The sequence below is a fragment of the Ixodes scapularis genome, unplaced genomic scaffold (assembly GCF_016920785.2).
Source record: "Ixodes scapularis isolate PalLabHiFi unplaced genomic scaffold, ASM1692078v2 PGA_scaffold7__128_contigs__length_106722199, whole genome shotgun sequence".
NCBI classification, from domain to species: Eukaryota; Metazoa; Arthropoda; class Arachnida; order Ixodida; family Ixodidae; genus Ixodes; species Ixodes scapularis.
Window position 1 is genome coordinate 5,244,408 of NW_024609882.1, and position 25,399 is coordinate 5,269,806.

Genomic DNA, 25,399 nt, shown 5'->3' on the forward strand with positions numbered 1-25,399 from the left:
GTGCAGGCCGGCGCGGGTGAATCGAACGAGCCGATTGCCATCTGAGCGAGAACCGGTAACGAGGCACGAAACCACCGACCTTGGGAGGGGCAGTGAGCCTCTGCGACGCTGCGCGGGCCCCGTCAGAGGCCGTGGCTCCGGACGGAATGCGCAGCGCCTGCTCCGCGTCGAGCGCCGACGCGGGCAGCCCCTTGGCGCTCCCGCGACCGAAGGCCCGCCGGTTGAGGAAGGCCGAGGACGATCCGAACAGGCGGCGCAGGGAGAAGCGGCTGCCTGGGTTGTGGCGCCTCGGGGGTCCTAGGGGCCCCTCGAGGTGCCCCATCGAGGTGGACGGGCCCGTGGACATCGGCCCGCTTGCTGCGGAGCGAGGCTGCGGAAACGAGAGGGGAAGGGTCGGCGCCGGACAAGCGTGGGTGCAGCTGTGTCTCACGGTAATCTGACCGAGGCCTGACCTACAAACGTTAATGCGCTTGGGGAAGATATCTGTGCTATACTTCGTTCCACCTTAAGTTTGGTCGCAGCCAGTGCCACGAGTTGATGGAACCAATCAAACAGCATCAAGAGTGCGAGTCACTGAGTCTTTTCTTTATCGGATTGGTTCAGCGATGATGCAGGACAACAGAACACCATCTGGGTGAGCTTTTTGACGCCGTTTGGTTGGTATATCAGCTCGTAGCGTCGGCTGTGTTCGGACTTCAGGCGAAACGAAGTATGAGAAGAAATGAAACTGTCCAACAGAAATGTGATTCGCTGGCAAAAAAGTGATTGGCTGACAAAAAATGTAAATGGTCTACAAAAATGTGATTTGCCGACAAACATTTGTTGGGCAATCAAAAAAAGTGATTGCTGAGGAAAAAAGCCTGTGCCCAATAAAAATAAAAGTAAATGGCTAAGACAAAAGTGATTGGTTATTAAAAAAATTTAATTGACAAGGAATGAGATTTTGTGGAATTCCTTGCGCTATCAGAAGGTTGCAAAATTATATTTTGGCTTTCCTTAGAAACGTATCTAATCAAATAGCTCCTCATTTTTTGTGCAGGATGACCATTTAAAAACACCAATACTGAATGTATGCTGATAAGAGAGAAAATCATAAAACCAATGCCAGGAAAAAAGAAAAAAAATTGAAGAAATAATAAATGTGTAGGACAAAGACAACACAACTAAATCCTTTAAACACAACCACATATCTTTTTTTTTTTAATATGTGGTTATGTTGCCTTTGTCCTACATATTTATTCTTTCTACAATCTTGACCCACACTAACATGCTGTTTGTCCATCAATAAAAAACATTTGCATAAACACCCAATTCTGTATCACTACATCGAATATCTTATGCCCACATCTCAGATGTTTGTCGGTGGTTGGTAACTTATGCCACCCATACTTGTTGCTACTGCAAGAAAAAAAGCAATCTTTTTTTTTTGCATAGCTCATATACTGCAAAGAAAGTAGTTCTTAGAAAATTCGGTTGTCACAGAAACAAACTGTTTTTTTTTTGTGCATTTAAAATATTTAGACATCGAGAAAATAACAAATATCTATCTTAAAAATGAGCATAAAAGTATCTTAATACACCACATTAATAGAGAAACGCTGGTAATATTCACGAGCAGACAAACTTTGTTTACTATGGTCTTTGAGGTGATAACGAGTATACAAACCTTTAGCATTTACAAATCGCTTTTTCCAACCCCATTTCTTTCTTTTACTTCTCTAGAAATATTACTTGTGCATGTAATTTCACACTTCCTTCGAGTTTATCCACTACCTTTGTAACCTTCTCTTCATGACTGCAAAGCTCCACATTTACCCATTGAGCAAGAGTAGCTTCCTGAACTGAACTTTAATGTTGCCAGACCAACAACGATTTCAGATTCAGCTAATGCTTCCAACTAATGTCAATCTTCCAGAGGTGTTAAAACTTTGATGCGCCTAGAGATTGCAACATTTGCTTACGGTTTCGTTTCTGTCAGACTCGTTTCCCAGTCGAGTGCTTTGTCCTCTTTGTACGGTATCACATCTGTAAAGAGTATACAGAGAACCATCGATCCAGGCCTATGAAAAGGGTACAATATAAATGCATAACGTTGAGGACCATGTACGAGATTCCAACTTTCGATCAGAGCATATGTTGGCAAAGCAAAACCGAAAGCATCTTGTGAAAGCACAGAGACATCGATGGCTCTTCCGAATAATCATGCTTTAGGAAAAGGTAAAACAGCACTAAAATACCTGAAGGACACAAGGAACAGACAACTCACAGACACAAGGCACTACGCATACTTTCTTCCTTGTGATTGTCTATTCTAGTGCTGTTTTGCCTTTTTATAAACATGCACCAACTACACCAACTTTGTGCCTTGCTGATCACACCGAACACTTCTGTCACACAACGTTCCCCTTGCTCAACCTTCGTCGTCGGGACGTTCACTTCCAGCCCGGAGGCAGGGTGTGGGTGTGGACACCCATTCGTCGCTGCGGCCTCAGCGAAACACTGCTGAATTAATACTTCGAACCGCACAAGGTACTTCGTCGCCTCGGGGAGCTGAATTACGAAGTGGTGCCCGACGAAATGCAAACATCATCACGACGCCGACCACGACCCGAGGTGGCTCACGTCGTTTGACTCAAACCGTTCTACGCTCGGTAACACTGAGAACTTTTCGTTTCCGGAGGACCTTTTTAGTTTACCATTACTGTTTTGTTTTCTGTTGCATTGGGGCGATGGGCCTTTAAAGGGGGGGAGTAATGCCTCGTGCATGGTCGAGAAGATACGCTTCCCCGTTCATCTAAAAGGTTTGCGTACATTCTTACCCCGAGCGTAAACGACAAGGAGGCCAGAATGACCTTGTCTAGTCAGTCTCACCTTAGCTCTTACCCGAACATTCTAGGTCGAATATTCCAGATGAGGGGCATAGTAGGCAAGGAGCCGAATGCCGTATTGCTTATTCATTCACTGGTTCTATCTCGCGATAGCCACGTACCGTCGCTTGCTGCTGCCGTCGTCTAAGCTCGCCGCTGATTTCTCAACGAATGTTCTTCTCTTCGTTTCTGGCACAAGTTCGCCCCCATTAAATCTTTAGTTTATTTTGTTTTCTTCTGCTTCATCGTCTGTCATTTGTTACAATATGTATGTACACAGACAAGGTGTTCGAGCATGTTGAAGTTAAGCTAAATGACTGGAACATCAAGTAGTTTGTAGTTCCATCCACTGCACGTGCAGGTGACTGCAGCAGTAATTCTTAAAAGCAAAAATCTAAAACAAATGGCACTTTGCAAGCAAGTTTGTTGTCACTTTTTTTTGTTGTTTTTTTATGTCACGTACTACTCAATTTTTTTTACAGACAGGGTGAGGATGTATATGTACAAAGCACCATACAGTTTGCACACAAATGATTGCCAATGTCTCCTGTTTTTCTCATAGAATTAAAAGGCTTACTTTCAAACAAGTGCAGTGGAAAATGCTCACCGAGGCACTAACCTAAGAATTAAATTTTTGTGCTAACCGGTACCTTTCTCAAGTAAAATGTGAAAAAGCACCGATGTCGTGTCTGCTCTAAATGCATCAAGCAGTGCACCTTGGTGTTTTTAACATTTAGCAAGACGTCTATTTCCTCAGTTCTCAACGTAAACAAACTCTCGGCACAATAACCAGGGAACAATTGTCAGGATCAAACTGCAATGCGTACAGGTTGGCACACAAGTCAGGAATGCTATCCTTATCATTCCCAAATTTTGAAGAATGCCCCAAATGTGGAATCGCTTATCAATGCTGGGAATGCTGATTATGCGCCACTCCAGATTATCTAGATGTCTGAAGCTCGCACAGAGGCTTCTTTTCCCACCCTATAGCTTAACTTATAGGAGTTCCCTCGAGAGCCTGATAAGCATTTAACCATGAAGAAGAAAAACACAGTTATTTCCCTGCGAAGTTTTGATGCAATGCCACAATGACAGGCCTGAATTTCTAAAGAGGACTGAGCTAAAATGAGAAGTCACTAAAGGAGGTAGGCAACATCCCTTGGATAGGCTACAAAACAGGCAACACCGATTAAAGAACTTCAAAGTACTACACCGTATTGGCTCTAATGTAAAGAAAGTTCTTTTCAAAGATTTCAAAGCCCTAAAGTTATGAAATAATTACCATCAGACTAACCTCAACAGACTAAACCTCAACTGCCTCTCCGAATTCCCCTAGTTTTTCAATCTTATGCTGGCAACATATTCCAGGGAGTAGATTCAAATTTATTGAAATTTAAGCGCAAGGATGCTAAAATAAAGTGCAGCTACACGTCAGATGCGACCAAGGCATGGCTGAAAAAAACGTAGTGTTCCATCATGCAGGAGGAAAGATCCTTCACAAGCATAAGATTGAACAGGGCCATATAAAGCTGGACATTATATGTCCCTGCACGCTACCCAAACGTTTAAAGGAGCTAAAGAAAGACATGAAATTAACGAAGAAAGCTGCAACTCGCACCTTTAGCATTTTGTCCGAAGGCTAGAGGTACTTGCCATTTAGCTTTTTGTACTTGTTTTCTTTCAGAAACCAGACCGTAACCTAAAAGCTTTTGATTTTATTTCCTAGGGGCACTACTCAAAACTTGAGTACTACAGACCTATGAGCATATTATCAACACAAGTTTGTGCAATCATCTCTGTGTGACGTCCATTAAAGGACCAAGGCTAGCAGCCGTACACCTCTAACTAAATTGCTCATTTACAACCAAGAGACCAGTTGCCTAATTTGGGTGGCTGACTGACATAACACACCAACATTTTGTCATATCTACTAATCGCTAATCAGTAGCACTACGTTAAGCAGTACTGTTAAGGCAATGTCCAAAAATAAAAAAAAAATAAAAATAAATATGCTTTTTAGGTTGAACACAAAATCAAGTGTATCTGACGACTCCTGCACATTATATGTCGGACGATTTATTATCCAACTTTTTCTCGAGAAAATGAATCAGAACTGTGTTTGTTCCGATTTTCTGAAGGACAAGTCTGAGAAGGTGACAGCGCCTCACCAGTATTTCCTTATGTTAAAAGTGTATTGTGTGCCCGGTCAATTGTTTGGGAATCTAGTTGTACCCCTCAGAGGCTGCTTTTGATTTCATCAAGCAGCTAGAATCTCACTTCCTTGCCCTAGTGGAGAGTGTAGCACATGTTCCAAATGTGTGTGCTGTTCTGTCTGCAACACCGTCAAGTGTTGGTCCTTTCCGTCTCTTTTCTGAGGAATGTTAAAAAAAGTTTTTAAAGATGTTTTTGCTGAGTATGTCTCTGTTGGCATGTCAGTTTTGTTAACAGGAAGCTAGATAAAGCATGTTTCCAGTCTCCTGTTTCTGGGAGGCAATTAGACAAATTCAAAGGGTAGTGGTGTATTTTTTTTTTTGTGTGTGAAGTTATTTATACATAACTAGGAGGTATTTTATTTAACAGTGCATTTTTGGTCTCTATAAATCCGCCTGTACCTAGTTTAATCTCCAATGTATGGTTTGGTGTTTTCTGCTTTAACCAGAAACAATGTTAAAGTATGCTGAGTTCATTATCAAAACTGATTTGAAAACTGTCTCATGGTACACCTCGCTAGCTGGTAGCTTTTCGAAGGTTGAGAGGGAAGATTTTTTTTTATCCTGTGACCTGTGACTTTGTGACACTTTCTGATCAAGATGTGTATTGCTATGGCACAGGAAACATAATCATGCCACATGTTCTTGGTTGGAAAATAATCATGACACATGTTTTCCCAGATATCTTTGTCTTATTCAGTATGTTGTAAATGATTCATCATGTTAATAATAATTTCCTCTTCTAAATATTAATCACTATCTTAGGAAACATGTTATGCCAGACTGATTCATCTGTACATAACGGAGCTAAAAATAATTAGTGTTTGAATCCCTTCCTGTTTTACTTATAATGTTAAAATTAGCCAAGATTCATCTTGGCTAATTTTAACAAATATTTTATTGCAGCAAAATATATTTTTTGCTGTGTAATGCCGGCTAATTTTTACTTCACAGAGTATGCAATTTCTAAGATTAGAACTGCTCTTATAGGTAGTAACTACATGTCAATACAGTAAATATTCCAGCCAAAATTGCGACTAAAACATCAAGAGACCGCATTCGCATGCCCGTGAGTAAAACTGCTGAATTAGAAACCAAAACTACCCATACTGGAAAACTGCCATATGAACTTTTAATCCCGCCTGCTAGGTGTGCTGCATGTTATCTGGGCCGCTAGGGCCTACGGCAGTTTCCGCTCTTTACCTTGTGTATATTACTCTACGTTTTAACATTGTGATTTATTAATGTGTGGTTTTCTTCTGGAACCCTGAGATTTGTTCCTCTTGAACAATACTAATCTCACAAAAAACTATACCCAGGGTTTCTGACAACTAAAGCTATTAGTTTATTCTTCTAGTAGCTGCACTGCAATCGTGGTTTTATTTGTTCCCATTAAACGCAATGAAAAGTTGCCCCACACGTTACAAATGTGATTGTGCTTCCATCGAGTAGATATATGGTACTTTATCTCGTCTGTTTGAACTGATCGGATGTGACCTAATTGTTGGCCTTATGTCGTGCTGCAGCATCAGCACATCTGCCGCATTACACTGCCATGAAACATGCTCCGTTAGTATCGCTATCAAAGCAACAATGCCTAGTGAAGCCACAGATACCATGGCGAGTCTTGCTTTTGCAAGTATGTCGCTCAAGTTAGATGTTAGCTTGAGACTCACTGGAAATGAATGAAACAGAGATCTAGAAGACCAGCCAGGATATAATGTTTTACTTGAAAGACATTAACAGCACTAAGAAAAATGTCAACTAGAAGCGTCTAGTTGCCATTTCTTTTCTAAAATAAATTGCCATTGGATGAGAGCCTAGAAGAATTCCATTTCTTGTATTCCTGGCCTTTGTTGCTTTCCAAATCTACCGCTTCGACAAACAAGTAAAAGTGTCCGCTCCTCACTTTCCAAATCTACCGCTTCGACAAAGAAGTAGAAGTGTCCGTTCCTTGCTTGCTCATAAGCAGTAGAGTAGATGTCAAATAGCCCTCTGCACAACCTCCTAAGTAGCCTTCAACGCTGCTTAAAACACAGTGGCACTAGTCTAGGCATCCCGAAAACGCCCAAAGCTGAATTGAACCGTTATTTTCAGGCAGAATTAAACAAGAATATTTACACCTGCAGATTTTATAAGAGACGACAACTCCTAAAATTACCCGACTCCAACTGAGGTGTAGCCCGAAACCATCACCTGGAGAATAGCGAGGTCTAAAACCCACGTATGTAGGGCTACACCTAGTGCGTACCAGCAATCTGTCGTGTGTTCAGGCTTAATTTCGCGGCAGTCAGCTGACAGCAAGTAATGCCAAAACCAGCATCCTGCAGTCACACACAAACAAAGATAGCACTATCGGGACGTTCTCTCGGGACCGGGATAGTGTGGGATCAAACCGCTTCGAGCCCATTCAGACTGTCGGCTGACACGGCACCACGGACTTTACAAGCCCCCACCTGCTACCCAACGTCGCGCGCGTTGCAGCAGTTCAAAATTAAACAATGAAAACCAGACGGCCTCGTGATAAAGCAGCATCCGTCGTATCTCGTCACTGAACTCGTAAACAATGCAGCAAGCACAACGAGATCAATAAATGCCTGTCACAGCCATCACCACGACAATAAGTCACAGCTGTTTCCTCTTCATTACAGGTCTCACAGCAGGCAAGAAAAGAAAAAAATGCCTTGGTTTTAGGCAAGTTTATGTCAACTTTGCTTACAGTAATGTCAGCGGTTATCGTGACTAGTTTTATTTTCTGGGTTTAGCTGTATGTGGCATTTATAGCTAATGATAAGCTTTAGAATAAAATGTATGTTGTTTTTATCTCATCCTGCAGTTTACAGATAGGCTTATGCACACTCACTCCTTCAAAGCTGTCATGAACTAGGAAGCAAACTAATCGGTTACATATACAGAGGCACAAAGGTAAAATACAGACGTGTTTGGTGGTGCAAACACTATTTAGCCTTACCAACATTGTAACCTGGTACAAATTTAGTTGTAAAAACGTCTACAGGCTATCAAAAAAGGAAAGATACATGCCCTGCTCAATAAAAACACTTGCACACTACAGCCACGTTTTTTTTTTTTTTTTTTTTTTTTCGTTTTGTTTTGTTCTATTTGTTTCTTGCTTTTTTTGTAAACAAAGCAAAACCGAAGAAAAAAAGACGCCCCAGACAAAACTAACAAGTCCAAAAAATAAACAAACATATTGAATCGCGCAGCATACCGTGCGAGTCTCCGCAAATTCGGTTGCGTAACACCTCCCACGTGACTGCAGCTAACCAATCATAAGAAAATCGACCATCGAGTTTACCTTCTTCGTATTTGCTCTGCTCTCTTTTTGGCTCTTTCCAATACCCGGCGGACTTGTTTTGTTGTTTTCGCGTGCTTTAAACTTGGGGCTAAATCGAAAACGTCGTAGTAAAGCTAGAGGCCTTGCGACGCTCAACATAATTTTAAGCGATTCACGCAACCTTGAAGACAAGGCCAGCCTTTCGGGCCGTCTGCTGCGCAGTTTCGCGTCAGAACACGAGCGTGTGTATCTCGGCAAAAGATGACGCACGAACATTGCACATATCCGAACATACCATGACGTTCGTCAAGCCGACACAGGCACGTCGCAAACAGATTGAATGCATCTATTTTCGCGGCACTAGACGAGCGATATCCCCGTTTTTGTGCGGCGTTATTCTTCTTCTTTTTTTTTTTGGGGGGGGGGGGGGGGGGGGGGGGGGAGGAGGGGGGGGGGAAAGGGGGGGGGGGTTGGGAGGGGGAGGTTCGGGGGGGAGCGGGTCATTGTACTAAGACTTCATTATTGAGAGAAGCCAGATAAAATCAACTCATTTGCGTTAGGTCACAGTTGATAAGCTCGTTTGAGGTTCAAATTTATCGTAATTATAGCTTTTTAAATGGAGTCAAGAAGTCCGAAGACGAAGAAAACAAGCCCATTCAAAAATAAAAACGCTAACTAAAGAAAGATCATGTTTTTTTTTTCTTTTAAAGAGAGTTCGGGTGGGCGGGCGGGCCAACATTAGATTTCACGACAGTCGTACAACCGCGAAGTCGAGCGGCAGGCTTGCTCACGCGTCACGACACAGACTAAAAAACAAAAAAAAAAAAAAAAAAAAACAAGAAAAAAACAGGAGTTAGTCAGTGTGAAATCGTACTGTGGTTGCGCCCGTCTGACGGATGCTCGACAGAGCTGTGCTGCCGACGCTTGCATAACTACCCCGAGTGTTGGGTCACAAGAATTCACAAAAAAATTAATAAAACTTTTTTTATATATATTCTTTTTTCTTGCGTGTTGAGCCCGGTGTGTGTAGATTAATCGGACACAGTCACATAAAAAATAAATGCCTCGCACAGTACACTACCGTAGTACAACCGTACAACGCCCCGATTTGTTTTGACGAGCGGAGGGAGCGCTCGTGCTACAAGTGACGCATCCCGAAGTGCTGCCAAATACCGCCCACCCACTCAGCTAGACTTCGATCGGGTTACGGAATCTTCGAGCACGAAAGTACGCCGCTTCTGCAGCAAAACGAGGCCTTTAAGGGGAGCCAATACCTTAACAAGAAAAAGAAAATAAGGTAGGAAGGCCTAAAGCTAACCCTAGGATTAAAGGTAAAATTCGCATTGCGTAATGTCCAGCGGCTCTCGCACCACCCGTGTGTGCTTCCCCGCAGCAAACTAGTGCACAGAACGCGACCCAAGGCCTCAGAAGCAGAGAACCTCTCAAGATCGAACTAAACGCGACGAAGCGGCGTATAAAAGCGAACATCGGTCTGGCAAGCAGCGGGGGACAAGAGAAAAAAATACCCAACAAAAATAGCTGAAACAAACTGGATGAAGCGGCAAAGACTGCTGCGAAAACTCACCCGATTTAATTAATTTTCGCCAGTTCTCCATCGCTGCGGCGTGCGACGCAATTTGGAACACTTTCACCGGTCATCTTTTTTTCACGCCACTTTCTCAGAATTTTGCATTCGATATGTCGGGGGGAGGAAAAGAAATGGAGAAGCGCGTTCACTCACACAACACGGGGCACCATCTTGAAAAACCAGGTCGCGGCGATACAGGAAGTTACGCAATTCCGGAAGTTGGGCGTGACGGAAGTTAAGCGTGACGGAAGCTCGTAGCGCCGCCGGTCGGCGGCGGCGGCGACGAGGCGTACCTCCTCGACCTCGCTGCGTGTGTACCCCGAAATGGAATCTTTCTGGACGTGGAACGGGTGAATTTAATTTTGTTTTGATTCCCACTCGCTCTTGCCCGCCGTGTTTCCTTTTCGGACTCGGCGGCTGTCAGCCGTTCGTTTCCGCGTACCCAAAGATACGCAGCCACCGAGAACTTGTTCCGACAGCTGGCTGACTGGAATAGCGCCTTCCTTTTTTACGGCCGCCGTTCGACCATGCAACGCATGTCGCTCTCGGCAAACAATTAGGTTAAATCCGCTGTAATTTACTGCGGAGATGTTAGCTTCATTGCGTGACAAGACCGGCAGACCCACTGTCTACCTCGGATATCGCGCGATATGCCTTTTTTTGGGTACCAACCGACTGCGTAGACAGTCCTCAGCGCGGGCCATGTTGATGTGGCCCACAAACGCTTTGGCACCTTTGAGATTCCAATTCTATAATGAAATCTATGGTAAATTGAGAAATATCTTTCTTGCTGCTTACCGGAGCGTTCGAGAATGCGGCACACGAAAGCGTTCATTTATGCTAACCTGTTCAGTGTACCGAATTTCAGAACGGGCTGAGGCACATTAAATTTCCACGTTTTTCTGCGTTGCTGCAATTAATGACAATCTTCTCGGGAGCAGCCAGCTCAAAGAACTGTTCGTTGTCGTGCAGGAACACATCAAAGCATGAGCTGACATGTTCACCCTACCCAAGCTCAGGACGACGGTTAAACGCCGCCACCTCCTCCTTGCCCTCTTTGTCATCGGGGTCCTCTACATGACACGTCAGTTGTTCTCCCTCCGAGAGGTCTCCAGGGGAAGCCAGACAAAAGGTGCCGGCAGGCCGAGCCCGCCTTCCAGTGCAAAGACTGTGGCGGCCCCTGGCGACGGCAAAGGAGAAATGCCTTCAGTCAGGGGTGTCGCTCCGCAAGACCAGGCTCTCTACGCCAACAGGAAGTGGTTCAAATGCCTCAAAGGAGACGTGACGATCATGTTCACTCAAGTCAACGACGATTACTGCGACTGCGAAGACGGCTCTGATGAACCGGCCACAAATGCCTGCTTGAATGGAAGGTATGATGCAACAAAGACCATCCTCGGTGTGATCGCAGAGTATCAAGTTGTTAAAGAGGCGGGGCACCGATATTCATTTGGAATATTTTTCACTTTACACGAGCTTACTGGTACTAGTGGGACTCGAGGATACTCGCACGCAGCGCCACCAGCCAAGAAACTCCCTTGTTGCGGTGTAATTTCAAGGACAAGAGCGAGCGTTTTCATTCAATGCCTCCTTCGCAAAGCTTGATGATGTAGCTGGGCGGTCACAGTACCGCCCAGTGATGATATTTGAATGCAGCTCATGATTAGACCCGAGAATTGTGTAGGCGCTCGATTTTGACTCATGGTAAACGATAGCTCGAGAAGCTTTTGGGTAGTGGCCCATGTCCAATCGCTGCAATGACGACAAGAGCCGAACCATAACAATGTCTGGAACTCAGCGCGTGTCCTGTGCCTTGCCAACCCCAAGGCATGGCTATGATCAACATTGGCGGCATATAGTCGGCTTCAAATCACGTGGCCGCTTGTTCTGGCTAAAGTGGGGGGGAATTAACGCTGCTCTTTTTTTTTTTGTTTTTTTTTTCCTACGACTTGACTGCGTATGGTGAAAATTAAACAGGTGTTTTGCAGGTCATTAAAGTCGGAGATCCGTTCTAAGCGGTATTTGTGCCAAGTACAAAAATCGTTGCATCGCCCCTTTAAGAAATAGAATATCTTATGCGTTGCCGAACGCTGGTTCTCTGCTCAAATGTAGCACTAGCACTTCGAACCCGATGCCAAAGTTTCAGAAAGAACCGTTAAGGTAATGAAAAGCTACGAGTGATTTTCTGAAATTTTTAATGGTAAGGTGATGGCATGAATGCATAGAGCAAGAGGGCGACAGTTAGCAAGAACAGGCCCAATTTTCCATTAAAAATTATTAAAAAAAACACTTATCCCTTTATAGTAAGACGATGGTTAATTGTGAAACTTCGGTATGTGGTTTGGACCGCACATGTGGGAGGAAAATGAGCATTCAGCAATGCATATTGTACTTGTGTGGTATAAAAATACCCTGTAAATTTTGGGGGAGGAAACACTGTAGATGGATTGGGTGTGCACCCTCCGGTAACTGCTCCATGGCTGCCATATTTTGGGCACGCACTTCGAGCATGCGTTAAACACGAGTGCCGTGTCGGCGTCGAGCGCTTACTTGTGTACAAAGGCATTCAATACGAGCACATCGTCGATGCACGGCGTGAGCTGTGCACTGACGATGCCCAAAATATGACTGCAGCCAGTGTCGCTTGACGGACTTTTGAAAAGCGTCTGTTTCGCTCATGTTACAAAGTTTACAGTTCCCGGCTCAAACTGAAGCATTCGTCAAATGGCACAATGAAAAGCTGACATATAAAAGAAAATTTGCATGCCATATGGAGAAGCTGAAATAAAAGGAAAAACTGGCTTCCCATGCTTGAAATAGGAGCAGCATTTCCTTCCATCTTACTTCTGCTCATTCACTCCCATCTATCTCGTCATGCAGCAGCGCGATCAATTTCTCACATCGCGATACTCCCAAAACGTTTCTTGCAGTTCTGCTCGCCCAGACCGCACTTCTCTACGGGGGCAGTTTCTCGCATCTGATTGTATCATATTAATGTAGACAAATGGGCTGTTCAGTTCGTCATTAAAGGTGTGACAGTTCTAAAGCCCAAAGCTGGCCTTGCATCTCGATGCACCGGATGTAAAGCATCACGAATGACCCTTCACCGAGTATACTACCATAATCCGCATCTTACCGTAAAATACTGCCTCTTACCGTAAAAATACCCACTTTCACTGAAAACTGGATTAATTTAGACACGGGCGCTTCCTCGGTAATTTACGGTAGTCACCTTTTACTTCCCCCTCACCGAATTTTTCCCAGGCACGATCATCAGCACAAAATTAGGTTACCCCCATTTCGCTCCAAGCAGTACTCAGTTTCTTTTAAATGTGCCTATTGAGGAATGGAAGGACCTGCCTGAGAGAGTGGTAAACATTTCCAGTTGTAGTGAGTTTAAGAGTGCTTGCAAAGAATTATTCTCCTTATTTTAACTCTATGTACAACATTGCTGTGTAGCTATTGCTTTCTTTTTGTTTGCTGTTTTTAACCTCTTTGAATTTTATGTTTTACATTTAAAGTGTATTTATTACTTTGTTCCGTCCTCATGTGATGCCTTCGGGCACTTAGGAGTAATTAAATGACACAGAGTAAAAGACAAACACCAGCTCCACAGCGCCGGTGTTTGTCTGTCCTTAGTTACTCTGTCCGTGTCGTTGCGCTGTTAGTACTTTTCACGTGTCGTATTGTTGTCCAAATCTTTTGTCTACTGCAATCAAACATCCGTCTGACGCAATGAAATGCTCGTACACTACATGCCTCGAAAGCCGGATCCCGGACGCGGCTATCTTACAAAATATTGACACCTACCGTACGCACGCTTGGTATAGTTGCGGTCTGGCTCCTACGGGGCGGTTGAAGAGGTCTGTGCTAAGGTCCGTCCCGTGTGGTTGCAGGTTCTTCTGTAAACAGGAGACGCCTGGAAAGCCCGGATACATCCCGGCGACCCGCGTGAACGACGGCATCTGCGACTGCTGTGACGGCAGTGACGAGTGGCTGGGAGTATTTGCAGTGCCGCAGCTCAGGTTATCAGGTACGGCAGCTGTTTTGGGGCTCTTGCCATGCTGCCTCACAATCTCCGGAAGGCGAGTCATCGCAGGCTGCTTTCGTCATTTGACGAATGCCAATGCCTCCATCCAGTTATCTTTTGCGTTACTGTTACCGTTGTGTTACTGATACCCTGCTATCATGAGTCTCAACCTTGTCTCTGCCGTTTGTTGCGTCGTTTTTACTCTCTGTACGGCTCCCACTTATATAATGCCCATTTGGGCCTCTAAGCTAGCCGAATAAATACATATACAACTAAACTGCGAGCAATATGGTATTGATTGGAACTTATATTGTTTTTAGAAAAAATTGTTTTTGATCAGGGGTCTGCTAACCCTGGCTCACGGTCTAAGTCCGGCCTGCGGAGGTTTTCTGGCTTGCCTGTGGCTTGCTGTGGTCCTCCCAATGAAGCCTAGCCCGCGGCCCGCTTTTACCGGGGCCGCAAAAATAAGCGCGTGTAAGAAAACGGCGCCGTAACGTGCACCAACATGCCAGGAAGAATGAGTGAAAACTGCCTACCGTAACGCGGGTCCTCTCGCCATATTAACAATTGGTTATTGTCATCACCATTCTTAGTCCCGTTTTATATCTAACTACACATCCAAAAATTCCTTTGCGTCCTCAGTCTATTGTGCTTAGCGTCCTGTGTCGTAACTATTGCATATTGTTAGCATCAGTTCTATCATTCTCACTAGTCTTCTGCCTTGTGCGAGTATGCCAGTCTCATTGCACTTCGTTTTATGCTTGGCGAGTTTTATGGGTCCCAATTATTGTGCAATGTAATAATTACCTTAATATTGAATTTCTAAATAAAGTATTCATATTCATCCACCTTAGATTGCTTTTTTTTAGTTTTTGCTCCAACTTTTAATTTTTTTAATTAAAATGCTGATCAAAAATTCTTTATCTAGTACTATATTTACTTGTTTATTTTCGGGCCCTTGAGACTGAAACAGATCGCCAATAGACCGATCTCACCAGCTAGTTTGAGTACGCCACGGCTGCCGCCATGCATCGTGGGAGCTGTAGTCTTTCTGCACGCGCGACAACCCGGCTGGAGCTCTGTGCAAGCAGAGCACGAGGTGGCATGAGCTTTCTCGTGAACTGGAGTCTGCACCCTATGAACTACAGTTATGGCGGCGTCACGCATGCGTGCAACGCTTGGTGAGATCGGTCTATTCGGCTCCTTAGCCAAAAACTTTGGGAGGCCCCTGTTCTAGATAAACGTTTCTTTTTTTTTTTTCCTCACCTTATCAATATATCTGATAATATAATATTTATTTTTGCATCTGTATACACCTTTCCAGCGGCAGTCTCGAACAAAGCGATTCACAGCGCGCGTCCCTGGTTTTGAGAGTATGTCAGTGTTGCCCAACTGTGCTGTGCTGTGTAGTTTCTCGTCAGTGGGCTGTGCCAGCCTGGGCGGCTGACTTGCCGCGTTTTCTTTCTTATTCTGTGTTCTATGGCGAATAGAATTTATAGAGGTCTTTAAAGCAGTGTACTATTTCTGGAAAGAAAAACAAACAAATGAAAGCAATTTTTGGTGTTTGTTCACAAAAAAACAAATGCAACTGGAATGTTTGTTTCATCTTATTTTGATCTTTTTACGACACCATACACTTAGCCGTGTCAATTTACAAAGGTCCCAACTCAAAAATATTGGACCACAAAAAATAGCCGAACTGCACGGGTATTCCCCGCTCACGACATGAAATTCAACGAGTCTCATCAATCAAAGAACATATATTGTACATACCTTACGGTACTGTGTTATCCGAACAGGATTTGAGAAAGGTCTCAAGTAACACAGCATATCCAATATACAGTGCCGACGACAGTCCCTTCACGACGATCGGACGGAATACGGCTTGTTTTCGAAAATGTTTTAAGGAAAGACCGGGAACATAGCCGGGAAGACATTTTGGAGATTACCTCAATATAAATAATCCTCGAAGAACGTCAAACGGCCCGCGTCGCGGGCTGCTTGACGTTCGCTCTCTTTGTTTGTTTTTTGCAAGGGCCGAGCAGGCTATGGTTACTGATATTCCCTGGTTCTCAAAGTGGAAGATAACACAGAAATGGTAAGTATCCTGAACAGGCAAATAAAGTAAAAGCTTTCAAGAAAATCCGGCAAACTCCGAATGCACAATGCGGGTGGGGGAGTTGTGCTGACCGGGTTTCCATAGCTCAAGCGGGCGGCAGAAATTTCTGGCAGATAGGGGTCGCTCGAGTCACAAAATGGTGGCGACCAGAGAGCTCTTTTTGCAAAGGTCTGTTGGCTACAGACGACGGAGGTACGGACAAGAAGTCGACAGATGTTGACTCAATGGGTCCGTGCCCCGCATACCTTGCAGGCGGCTACGGTTATACAGAAATAAGTAGAGAGATTTCAGCAACAAAATAAATACATGCATGAGAGATAAACGTATCACGGATTTACGTCACATGCTATGTAAAAAGTATATACAACGGTTTAGAATTTATTGAGTAACCATGCATGCCATTAATGCAATATTTCTTGCACAATGAGGGTAGATTATGTTTTAAAGACTGCAAACTGTAGTTTGTGAGAAAAGGAAACACGTTCCATTTTTCGGGGTGGCAGGTGCGGATGGTGGGTATATTTTTAATTAATCCTGATGTTTGTTTAATAAAGCTAATGAATTCAGGGGAGGACAAGTGAAATGACAGAGTCAAAAGGTACTTATAAAATCAATGTATATTCATTGTTTTGTATTGTGAAAATAGTTTGCGTGTGGGCTAAGAAATGAACGTATCGAACTGTACTGTTGCCAGATTTGAGCAACTTCAGTTATTAACTCTTTGAAGTAGGCCTTATACTCCGTTCACCCTTAAGCTAAGACTAGAAGCTCCACCTTCAGCGCAAGCTTGCTGGCTTCCGCAGTGCTTTGGTTGTGCGCGCCTGCGCGTTCACGGTTGTGTTAGCAAGGGCAGGAAGCTGGCACTGAAGGCGGAGCTTCTGTCTCAACTTAAAAGAATGCTGAACCAAGATTTTGATTTCAGAAAACGACGCAAAAGCGCTAGGCGCGACGCTGCAAACCCTAAAACATCACTCACAAAGTGATATCCCCAACGGATGGTCGCATTTTTGTAAAAGAAGAGTGCGCTTGAACAAGGCGAAAAAGGCCCGTGACGTTGCGATTCTCATTTCCGCCTCTTCTCGCTTTGACTTCGCGCGGACACAAAGAGGGAAGGAAGCAAGGCCATTTCCCCTCCTCAACTATTCTGCAGGAAACACGACGTCGCGATTGTCACTCAATCGCATCCTTATTTTAAAAATACGGCCATCCGTTCGAGATACTGCTTTATGAGTGGTGTTTTGAAGTTTGTGGCGCCCTATTAAGCACTCCTGCTACCTTATTTTCTAAAATCCAGATTTCGGTTCATCATCCGCGATGGTGAACCGAAATTTGGATTTCAAAAAAATAATGCTGGATGAAAATCCAGCATTATTTTTCACCATCATTATTTTCACCATCCGCGATGGTGAAAATAATGTAGGCGGGACGCTACAATCCCTACAACACTACTAGTAAGGCGATATATCGAATGGACGGCCGTATTTTTGGAAAAAGAAGTCGAAATTGAGCGAGGCCGACGAGGCGCATGACGTGAAGATACCTAGTTTCCTCATCTCTTCTCTTCGCTCCCTCAAGGCCGCGAGGCGGAGAAGACGCGAGGCCGTTCCCTCCCCTTCTCGGAGAAACATGACGTCAACATTCCTGCCAAATGCGCCTCTTTGTTTGAAAAATATGGTCATCCGTTCGAGATATCGCTGTATGAGTGATGTTTTTGTGTTTGTAGCATCCCGTTGCACGCTTTTGCCGCGAGTTTTGGGGAATCCAGATTTCGGTTCAGCATCCCTTTAAGATTGAATGGAGTATAGCAGTGTACAGCCGGTGAGGCCTAAATTTGGAATCTGTGCCAACTGCTTTCAATCGTTGAGTAGAGAAAAACAAAAAAGAAAACAAATGCGCGATTTGTTGTATTTTAGTCGTTCGGATATTGCGCCGAGCCGACAATGATTTAGAGCACACTGCAGCATTCTACAAACCGACTTTTGTAGGCGATGGGTTAACCAGCAGTCGCGCCAGTAAACGCGCGTTTGTTCATCTGTATGTATTTTTGACTCTTTCCAGAGAAGCAGCAGATGAAGCTGGGAACCTTCCAGGCCCCCTGCAAAGTGCGCTGCTGATCAAGCCCTAACCAATTAACTCAAAACTCTCTGTGCGCGGTTGCTCGTCCATGGGAAGTCACTGGCGGTTCCTCGTGCCAATTGTCTCAATTGCCGGGTTTTGCCTTGTGGCCCAGAGGGGTCGAAAGATGGAAGACTGTGGGCTCGCTCCAGAGTGGTCAACAACCAGACGGCCAATCCCATCGCTTTGTTCACTTCTCAGCTTGTGCTGCGTTTATGAAGTAGTATTAAGTGGCTTCAAAATGTGGTGCTTTACATATTAACCTACCACTCGTTTGATGTGCCGACGGGTCGTGGCACCTACCGGCACTTATAATAAAGTTGTTTTGCAGTTCTTTTCCACCGGCATGCTTGCACTTTCTAGGAGGAGGCGAGGGGGGGGCCAGAGGTTTATTGTGAGACCAACCATGTATTTATTTTTTGGACCACAACAAATTTATTTACAAGTTGCACATCTCTCATATAATATGTATGCCCTCCCATGACTCGACTCTTTCAGCGACAAATCTGGGTACAGCTTTGCAGCGCGGACTGAACCTTCCACTGAATTTTGGGCCTCAACATTGCCAGCATCAATATTTTTCTCGTGGCACCAGATGCTCGAACGCTCGCGGCAAATGTAAAATGCCACAAATTGTGCCTGTACTTCGTTAAGTCCGGACGCTACAAGCAGACGGGGCCAATCAAACGGCATCAAAAGCGCAAGGCACTGGGCGTTCCCTGTGCATGATTGGCTGAGCTAGAGTCACTGTACGGCTGAGCAATGATGGAACACGTACAGACACATGACAAACACCGTGTCGGTGAGCTTTCTACACCGTCTGATTAATCCCATCAGCTCGTAGCATCGAGTGTGTTCAGACTTGAAGATTGAAGTGAAACGAAGTATAGTGCATTGACATATGTCGCGAGTGAAATGTTTGGAATGCGCCCATAAAAAAGCATGAAAATCAAAGAAAACAATAGCAAACCTCCCCCAATCTTTCCGCCGCCGCTGTCCCCGATCACCTCAAAAGTCTCGCAAGACTGAGATTTCAATGAATCCGAAAGTGCTTCAGCGCAGTCAAAACAAAGGAGAAAGAGAGCACTCCACGAGCTGGCGAATGTTGGTAGGATGCTGGACGATTGGCACCGATCAGCCGATCCGGACTCTCGTCCCTGCACTCGCGCGGCGCAGCTCTTTCTCTTGCTTTTTTCGCTGGTGCTCCGCCATTCTCCTCTCCCGCTCTGCCTGCCGTTTCTCGCGGATCGCAGACGTCAGCTCCGCAGAGTCCTCGAGCTCCGCGAGATCTTCCCAGGTATTTGTGTCCGCTTCGTCTTCAAGGACGCCCAGTTCCGATCCCTGGAACGTTCGCACGAGCAGCCTGGTCAAAAACTGAGCCAACAGCCCCTAGAGACTTGGATACATACGGTATTGAACAAAACGAACTAGAATGCACAACGTGGAGTGCAAGTTTGTCTGCTGCTTGCACAGGGGTTGCGATGGTGTCAGAATGCCGAGCTGTTATTGGCTCATTGAAAAAAATAGTGGGTAGACCTCGATGCATCTAGGATTGAGATCGACCCACTATTGTTTCAATCAAAGCCAATCGGATCTTGGCGTCGTTCTGACGTCGCCGCAACTCCTCCGCAAGGAGCAGACGACTTGCTCTGCGCATTCTGTCCTGCATACTATACCCGTGGACAACTTTCTAAGGCATTTTCGAAGAGGAGGGGTGCGCATTTACAGCTTTATGATGCACTCTTGCACATGCCTCTGTAGCTTTGACTGCAAGCCAACGAAAGTTGTCCACAAGTATAGCAACTGTTATGGGAACCGGGTTCAAAAAAAAGAAGGCTCGAACGTGGCTTGCATCACTGTCGAGACTGGCATTTCAGACGCCCTAGATCAGGGGCAGTTCCAAGAAACATTTTGTACGCTCTTCGACTGACTTTTATTTCTTTCATCTTTATGAATCTTGCATAGCTGGACCGAATTTCATTTTAACAACAATGTGTAAGAGCTGGTTAAGGGACATAACATACAGAGCTACTCTGTCCTATAGCACTATTTTTTGGCAAAGGCCTCCTTCACTGCAAAGCAAAAAGGTAAAAAGTCAAATAAATATTTCAATAAAGATGTTTCATAATCGTAAATGTTTCCAATAAAAAATGGTTTACAGGTTGCCCTTTTTTACAACCAAGAACTGAAAAAAACAAGTCGCTCTGTTTGTCTTAAAATAATGCAACATCCATATTGACCATAAGACGTACATTGGGCTCCGAGAGTTGTTAGCCTCATCTCCAATGAAAGAGTACAAAAGACGGACTGGGAATAAAATAGAGCAACCAACATGCAGCCTTTCAGCAACATTCTACCATGAACACGGGACTGTAAGAGTGCCATACCTGACGAATCCCAGCTTTTGCATCGAATTTGAGGCGGCTGGACAGTCCCTCGTGGGGGAGAGAATCATCCACCCGTGGCACGTACTGAAAATGATGGTCATGCAATCTTGTCTCTGTCAAAGTTGACTGGCTGAACATACTGATACACTCCCTCAATGATTCTACAAACCAAGCTGGAACAGCAATACCATGATGTTTAGGAAGCTGCCTTTCTCGCCACAACACCACCATCCTAGTGTGAATGGAACAATGTTGCTGCGTCTAGGAATCGTACCCAACTATAAACTGGGTTGTGTATAGTCATGTACAGTGCTCATTCCGCCATTTCCAATTAATAATGTCCTATATCTATTAGAAAACAGCCCAAGCACATGGAAAAAGAAGGACACGTACACAATGCTGAATACAAGGGTCCTTTTTTTTTTTTTTTTTTTCTCCTATAAACACGAAAATAAAAGAAACACAAAAAGTATTGTGTCCCTTTTTCCTTGTCCCTGCGTGTTTCGCACCGTTTTATAACATTTACAGAATCTACTGACTCGCCTGACTCCGTATGTCGCTGCTGTCCTGTCCTGCTCTTATGGTTTTCAGCTACAATCTTTTATCGACAGCAGGCAATAGGTCTATCGAATTTCATGTTTCATCCCCTTTTTTACGAGGAAATTTCCCTCGGACTCCACGACTTCGCTGAACTGAGATGAGGACAGGTCACTTTATGAAGTAGTCTATAATGTCCGACAGCTGTAAAATCGACAGGTCTAGCCCAGGCGACAACAGACGTCCCAACAGGCATCCATGAAAAGTTGGAACATCTTCATAACGTCCACAGAACCATGTATGTTGCTAAGCGGGTAAGAAATGGGCTAAAATAGTTTGAGTAGTGGCGGGAGCATATGAAGAGTAGTTCAGACTGTCGAGTGTAACATCGTATAAGCATAGCGCAAATTTGTCTGCTTTTTGCACAGAGTTTTCGATGATGTCAGAATGCCGAGCTCTTTTTGGCTGATTGAACAAAATAGTGAATAGACCTCAAGGCATCTAGCATTGAGGTCTGCCCACTATCCTTCCAATCAAAGTCAATCGAAACTCGGCATCGTTCTGACGTCACTGTAACACCTGGGCAAGAACCAGATGACTTACTCTCTGCATAGCCCCTGGGACAGAAGAGCAGACGACAACCTCACTATATGTCACCTCCCCTTTGCACCGTGGGAGCTATACCAAAGAAATGCTGTTCAACTGTGCCATTAATCCTCTAGTCCTCACGTCTACATCCAGAAAGCCCGACTATGGTGCCTGGAACATGTCTACGACTTGTGTTTAACGCATGCAAAAAAGTGGTCCCCTAATTTCCGCCTGATGACGTCATGCGCCCCAGCAGCGGTGGTGTTTGTGGCAGACGCCTGTTCTGCAGCAGGTTGCTCTCCAGCGTGACGGTCCACAGAGGTTTCTGCAGGCAGGACTTGGGACGCCGTGACGAAAGCAAGACTCACGTTTGCTCGAGTTTTCTTGCCAAAACTACGATTAATCACCACGATCCCAACATCCAACAGCGTGACACTTCAGCTTTTGTGACGTCAATTGTTGCCACTTCGGGACCACTTTTGACGTATGAACGGGATAGGATGCTACACGCACCAGTCGGAGACGCGTTCCAGGCGCCATAGCCCGACCGAAGGCACTAGTCACCTTCTTTTGTCGGACCACCCTGGGGGTCATGTCCTTGAAGAAGTCCATGTCGTCTTCCGGATCTCGCTGCGAGTCTCCGCTTCCGGACCTCGTCAGGCTCGGTCGGGGCACAGAGCCGTTTGCAGAGCGTTGACTAGACGCACCGGGCTGTGCCAACAAGCTGCCGGAAACATCCACCATGACCGATGTGGGGCCATCCTCTTCATTCCAGCTGCCCCAGTTCTGAAAGTCGTCGGGCTGCCGAGGAAGCAAGGGCCGGGCTTATTGCAACGAGAAAGGTGCACGTGCTTACTTACACTTTCTGCTAACCTACGGGAGGGGCATCCCTCCGACTCAAGGCAATGTGCCCCTTTCGTCCGCCATTTTTAGAGGCGAAAAAAAGAAAGGCGGTAAATACGAGCCACCTCGAGTGTTCTCCCCAATCCATCATTTGTAAGGAAAGTTGGAATTCCGAATATTCCATAGCTTCTACTAGTCATCTTAGAGACCTTGTTTTTATGGTAGTCAGCTAAACCAAATGTTAAAAAAAAACAAAAAAACATACTTTTTTCTTTTTTTGGGGGGGTGCCACCATAGAGTTATTATAATGTACGCTAGAGGTTCAACTGGCGCTAGTGTGCTGCTGCAAATTGAAGCAGACAGCAACCAGTCCGAAATTGACTTCCGGTAATGCATTTCTATGGGAAAAAGCGAGTGCATTTTCTCTCTGCGCTCGATTATAAGAGCAAATATCACGAATAATTCGTACGTACTAGGCACATTGGAGCATTTCTCAGTCACGCAGACAAAATAATTGGTCACTTACGGCGTTTTTATTTTAAATTCGTGGCCTGAAAAACATTGCTAAAACCGCTTCGTACGTGTATTTATGTGCACTGTCGGACACTGTTAGCGCGAACACGGCATCGGCGCTTTCTAGCATCGGGGATATACGTGCCAAACGAACGAAGGACATCTGGAAAACCAAGAGACGGCAAGAACTTCGCAGTAACACTGGATAAGTAACTCCTTGTGCATGCAGACGACCAAAATAAATTGAAAGCCACGTAATATAGTCCGATTTCCATTAAATAAGTACTGCTTTATTCTTTCTACTCGTGTGCGAAGATGCTTGTTCTGGGTCCAAAGCGTCACCCGCACGCTCCAAATCTTTCCAAATAGGGAGAAGCCAGAGAACAGGTGCCCGATAAAAGCTGCCCGACATAGGAAATAATAAAAAGACACACCTTTCGTGGCCAACGTACTTTATTTTTTTATGTTCACATATTTTTTTAACCGATCGTAAAGATGCGCACGACGGAGTCATTTTCATATAAAGACAGGACGGGCATATTAGCAATATATAAGCGCCACCGGAATGCTAGCGAAGCTCGAACACACTCTGCATTCCTTTCGATCGTTATCTTGCTTAGAATCGTCGCTCGTTTTTGCATACCTGCCGTCGAACAGAGGTTTGGGCCTGAAATATAGCAAAGTTTAACATCGTTCAGAGGTAAAGAAAAATGCTGTAACTAAAGCAATTACACTTTCACAATACCAATAAAGGTACATACTATTCGTTACGACAGAAATAACAAAAGTTATTCATGTTGTTTTCCGGCGAAGAGACAAAATGCACGTGCGTTTTCCCATAGGAATGCACAGGAGCACCGCAAAAGTAGACTGGTTGCTGTCTGCTTCAATTTGCCTCCCGGAAGTCGCATAGACACTAGCGCCAGTTGAACCTCTAGCGTACATTATAATAACTCTATGGGTGCCACATGGCGAGTTTTTTTGAGGCATTATAGATTGGTTGTGAACCACAGGCATGTAATGCTCCCGCTTTTTTTTTTTTTTTTTCCTGAATGCTGGTGAAAATATATGCATTGATCATGACTCAGATTCTTTCAACCAGATGAAAATAGGGCGGCAGTTCCGCAAAATTAGGCAGCAGATGTGTCCAAATGCAAACTGGCGTTTCTAAAAAGAAACGAACGTGTGTCACTAATCACTAACATTATCACCCCCTCTAGACGGGCCACACAGGCATTATTGTACGGGCTTACACGCCTTTCTGTGGCGCCTGCGCTCACGAGCGCAAATAAATACCAAATACCAATGACTCATGACATGGCTGTACATACCACAGGGCTGTAACCATTGCGAATGGGGTTTAGTTGTGCTCAAGCACGATTCCAAGCTCCTTTTTTTTTTTTCTTTTTTTTGTCTGCGTGAGTATTTAAGATTTAGGCTTTTGCAAGTGACTTACCTTGGTTTGCGCGATACTGATACCATGGTCCGACACAGAAACTGGCAGTCCGACGTCCGACGCTCGTCGACGCCTTCGAAAGCAGCAAAACGCTCGGCGCACGACACCAAAGAAACCGAGGAATAATCTCCACACCTTGACGGCGATCGCCTTTGCGAAATTCACCATTTCCGCTTAATGTCCGTGCTTATATAATTTTATCAAAAACAGCAGAAGTTGTCTAACGGGACCAGCATGGATCAGCGACGAACTAGCACACGATGTAGCGAGGCCTTGAGTGTCGACGGTGAGCTACAAAAACGCGGGTTGGATCGCGTAAGGTACCCATCGGTGCGATCACGTTTGAGTATCTACACCTTTACACCGCTGCATTGATAGTTTACGCGATCGTGTAGTTTCCGTAGGGCGATCGCAGTCCAACAACGACGGCCTACCCGCAGCTTCAAAACAGGGAAATCCATGGGAAGTCACATGAGCCACCGTGTAGAAAACTGGAATGCCTATCGTGATTTTGCCGATGTCTAATGCATGGAAAATGCGACTCCCTTAGAGGGAACAGCAGAGACAAAAGGTCATTAGAGAAATTGACAAGAAATAAGCAAAAACTATGGAAACGTTCGAAGTGTTAAGTAATATCTTCAAATACCTTCTCTAAATCTAGGGAAAACAGTGGTGTCAGGATGGCCGAGCGGTCTAAGGCGCCAGACTCAAGGGTTCACCTTGCCCTGTGCCAGGGTTGTTGAGGCTTCTGGTCCACGAATGTGGGCGTGGGTTCGAATCCCACTTCTGACACAAAATTTTTGCCTTTTTTTTTTTTTTTTTCTGGTAGGTCTTTTTTAATTATAATAATT

At 44.8% G+C, this 25,399-nt stretch overlaps 3 protein-coding genes and 1 non-coding gene across 8 annotated transcripts in view; 2 read left to right on the top strand and 2 right to left on the bottom strand.

The window, feature by feature from the left end:
- LOC120838002 (E3 ubiquitin-protein ligase RNF19A) overlaps positions 1–10,163 on the bottom strand; it is a 29,290-nt gene extending 19,127 nt beyond the window's left edge. For 2 of the 4 annotated variants that reach the window (XM_040500018.2, XM_040207722.3), the window contains exons 1-3: positions 10,114–10,163; positions 1,962–2,025; positions 80–370 (exon numbers count right to left, since the gene is read on the bottom strand). In XM_040500018.2, the coding sequence (XP_040355952.2) occupies positions 80–370; positions 1,962–2,025; positions 10,114–10,130 (372 nt within the window). In that variant the 5' untranslated portion in view covers positions 10,131–10,163. Of the gene's footprint in view, positions 1–79; positions 371–1,961; positions 2,026–7,674; positions 7,830–9,957 lie in introns of those variants that run through there. The other 2 variants (XM_040207723.3, XM_040207721.3) reach the window with 2 other exon arrangements.
- Positions 411–18,571, top strand: LOC120838004 (glucosidase 2 subunit beta). Of its 2 annotated transcripts, none has more exons than XM_042286453.1 (4): positions 411–431; positions 10,933–11,333; positions 13,857–13,993; positions 18,168–18,571. In XM_042286453.1, exons 2-4 carry the CDS (start codon positions 10,957–10,959, stop codon positions 18,221–18,223), a joined length of 570 nt encoding a protein of 189 aa, XP_042142387.1. In that variant the 5' UTR covers positions 411–431; positions 10,933–10,956; the 3' UTR covers positions 18,224–18,571. The 2 variants fall into 2 exon arrangements, with proteins under 2 accessions (XP_042142387.1, XP_040063659.2); XM_040207725.3 differs by lacking the exon at positions 411–431 and adding an exon at positions 10,201–10,310.
- Positions 18,572–18,616: 45 nt separating this feature from the next.
- Positions 18,617–25,101, bottom strand: LOC120838003 (receptor-binding cancer antigen expressed on SiSo cells). The gene is made up of 4 exons (XM_040207724.3): positions 24,549–25,101; positions 22,301–22,537; positions 20,612–20,695; positions 18,617–19,565 (listed from the first exon to the last, which is right to left on the bottom strand). The coding sequence occupies exons 1-4, from the start codon at positions 24,714–24,716 to the stop codon at positions 19,359–19,361; spliced, it is 696 nt and encodes a 231-aa protein (XP_040063658.2). The 5' UTR covers positions 24,717–25,101; the 3' UTR covers positions 18,617–19,358.
- Positions 25,102–25,222: 121 nt separating this feature from the next.
- Trnal-caa lies at positions 25,223–25,340 on the top strand. The gene is made up of 2 exons: positions 25,223–25,260; positions 25,295–25,340. It is a non-coding gene; the product is annotated as a tRNA-Leu (tRNA).
- The last annotated feature ends 59 nt before the right edge of the window (positions 25,341–25,399 follow it).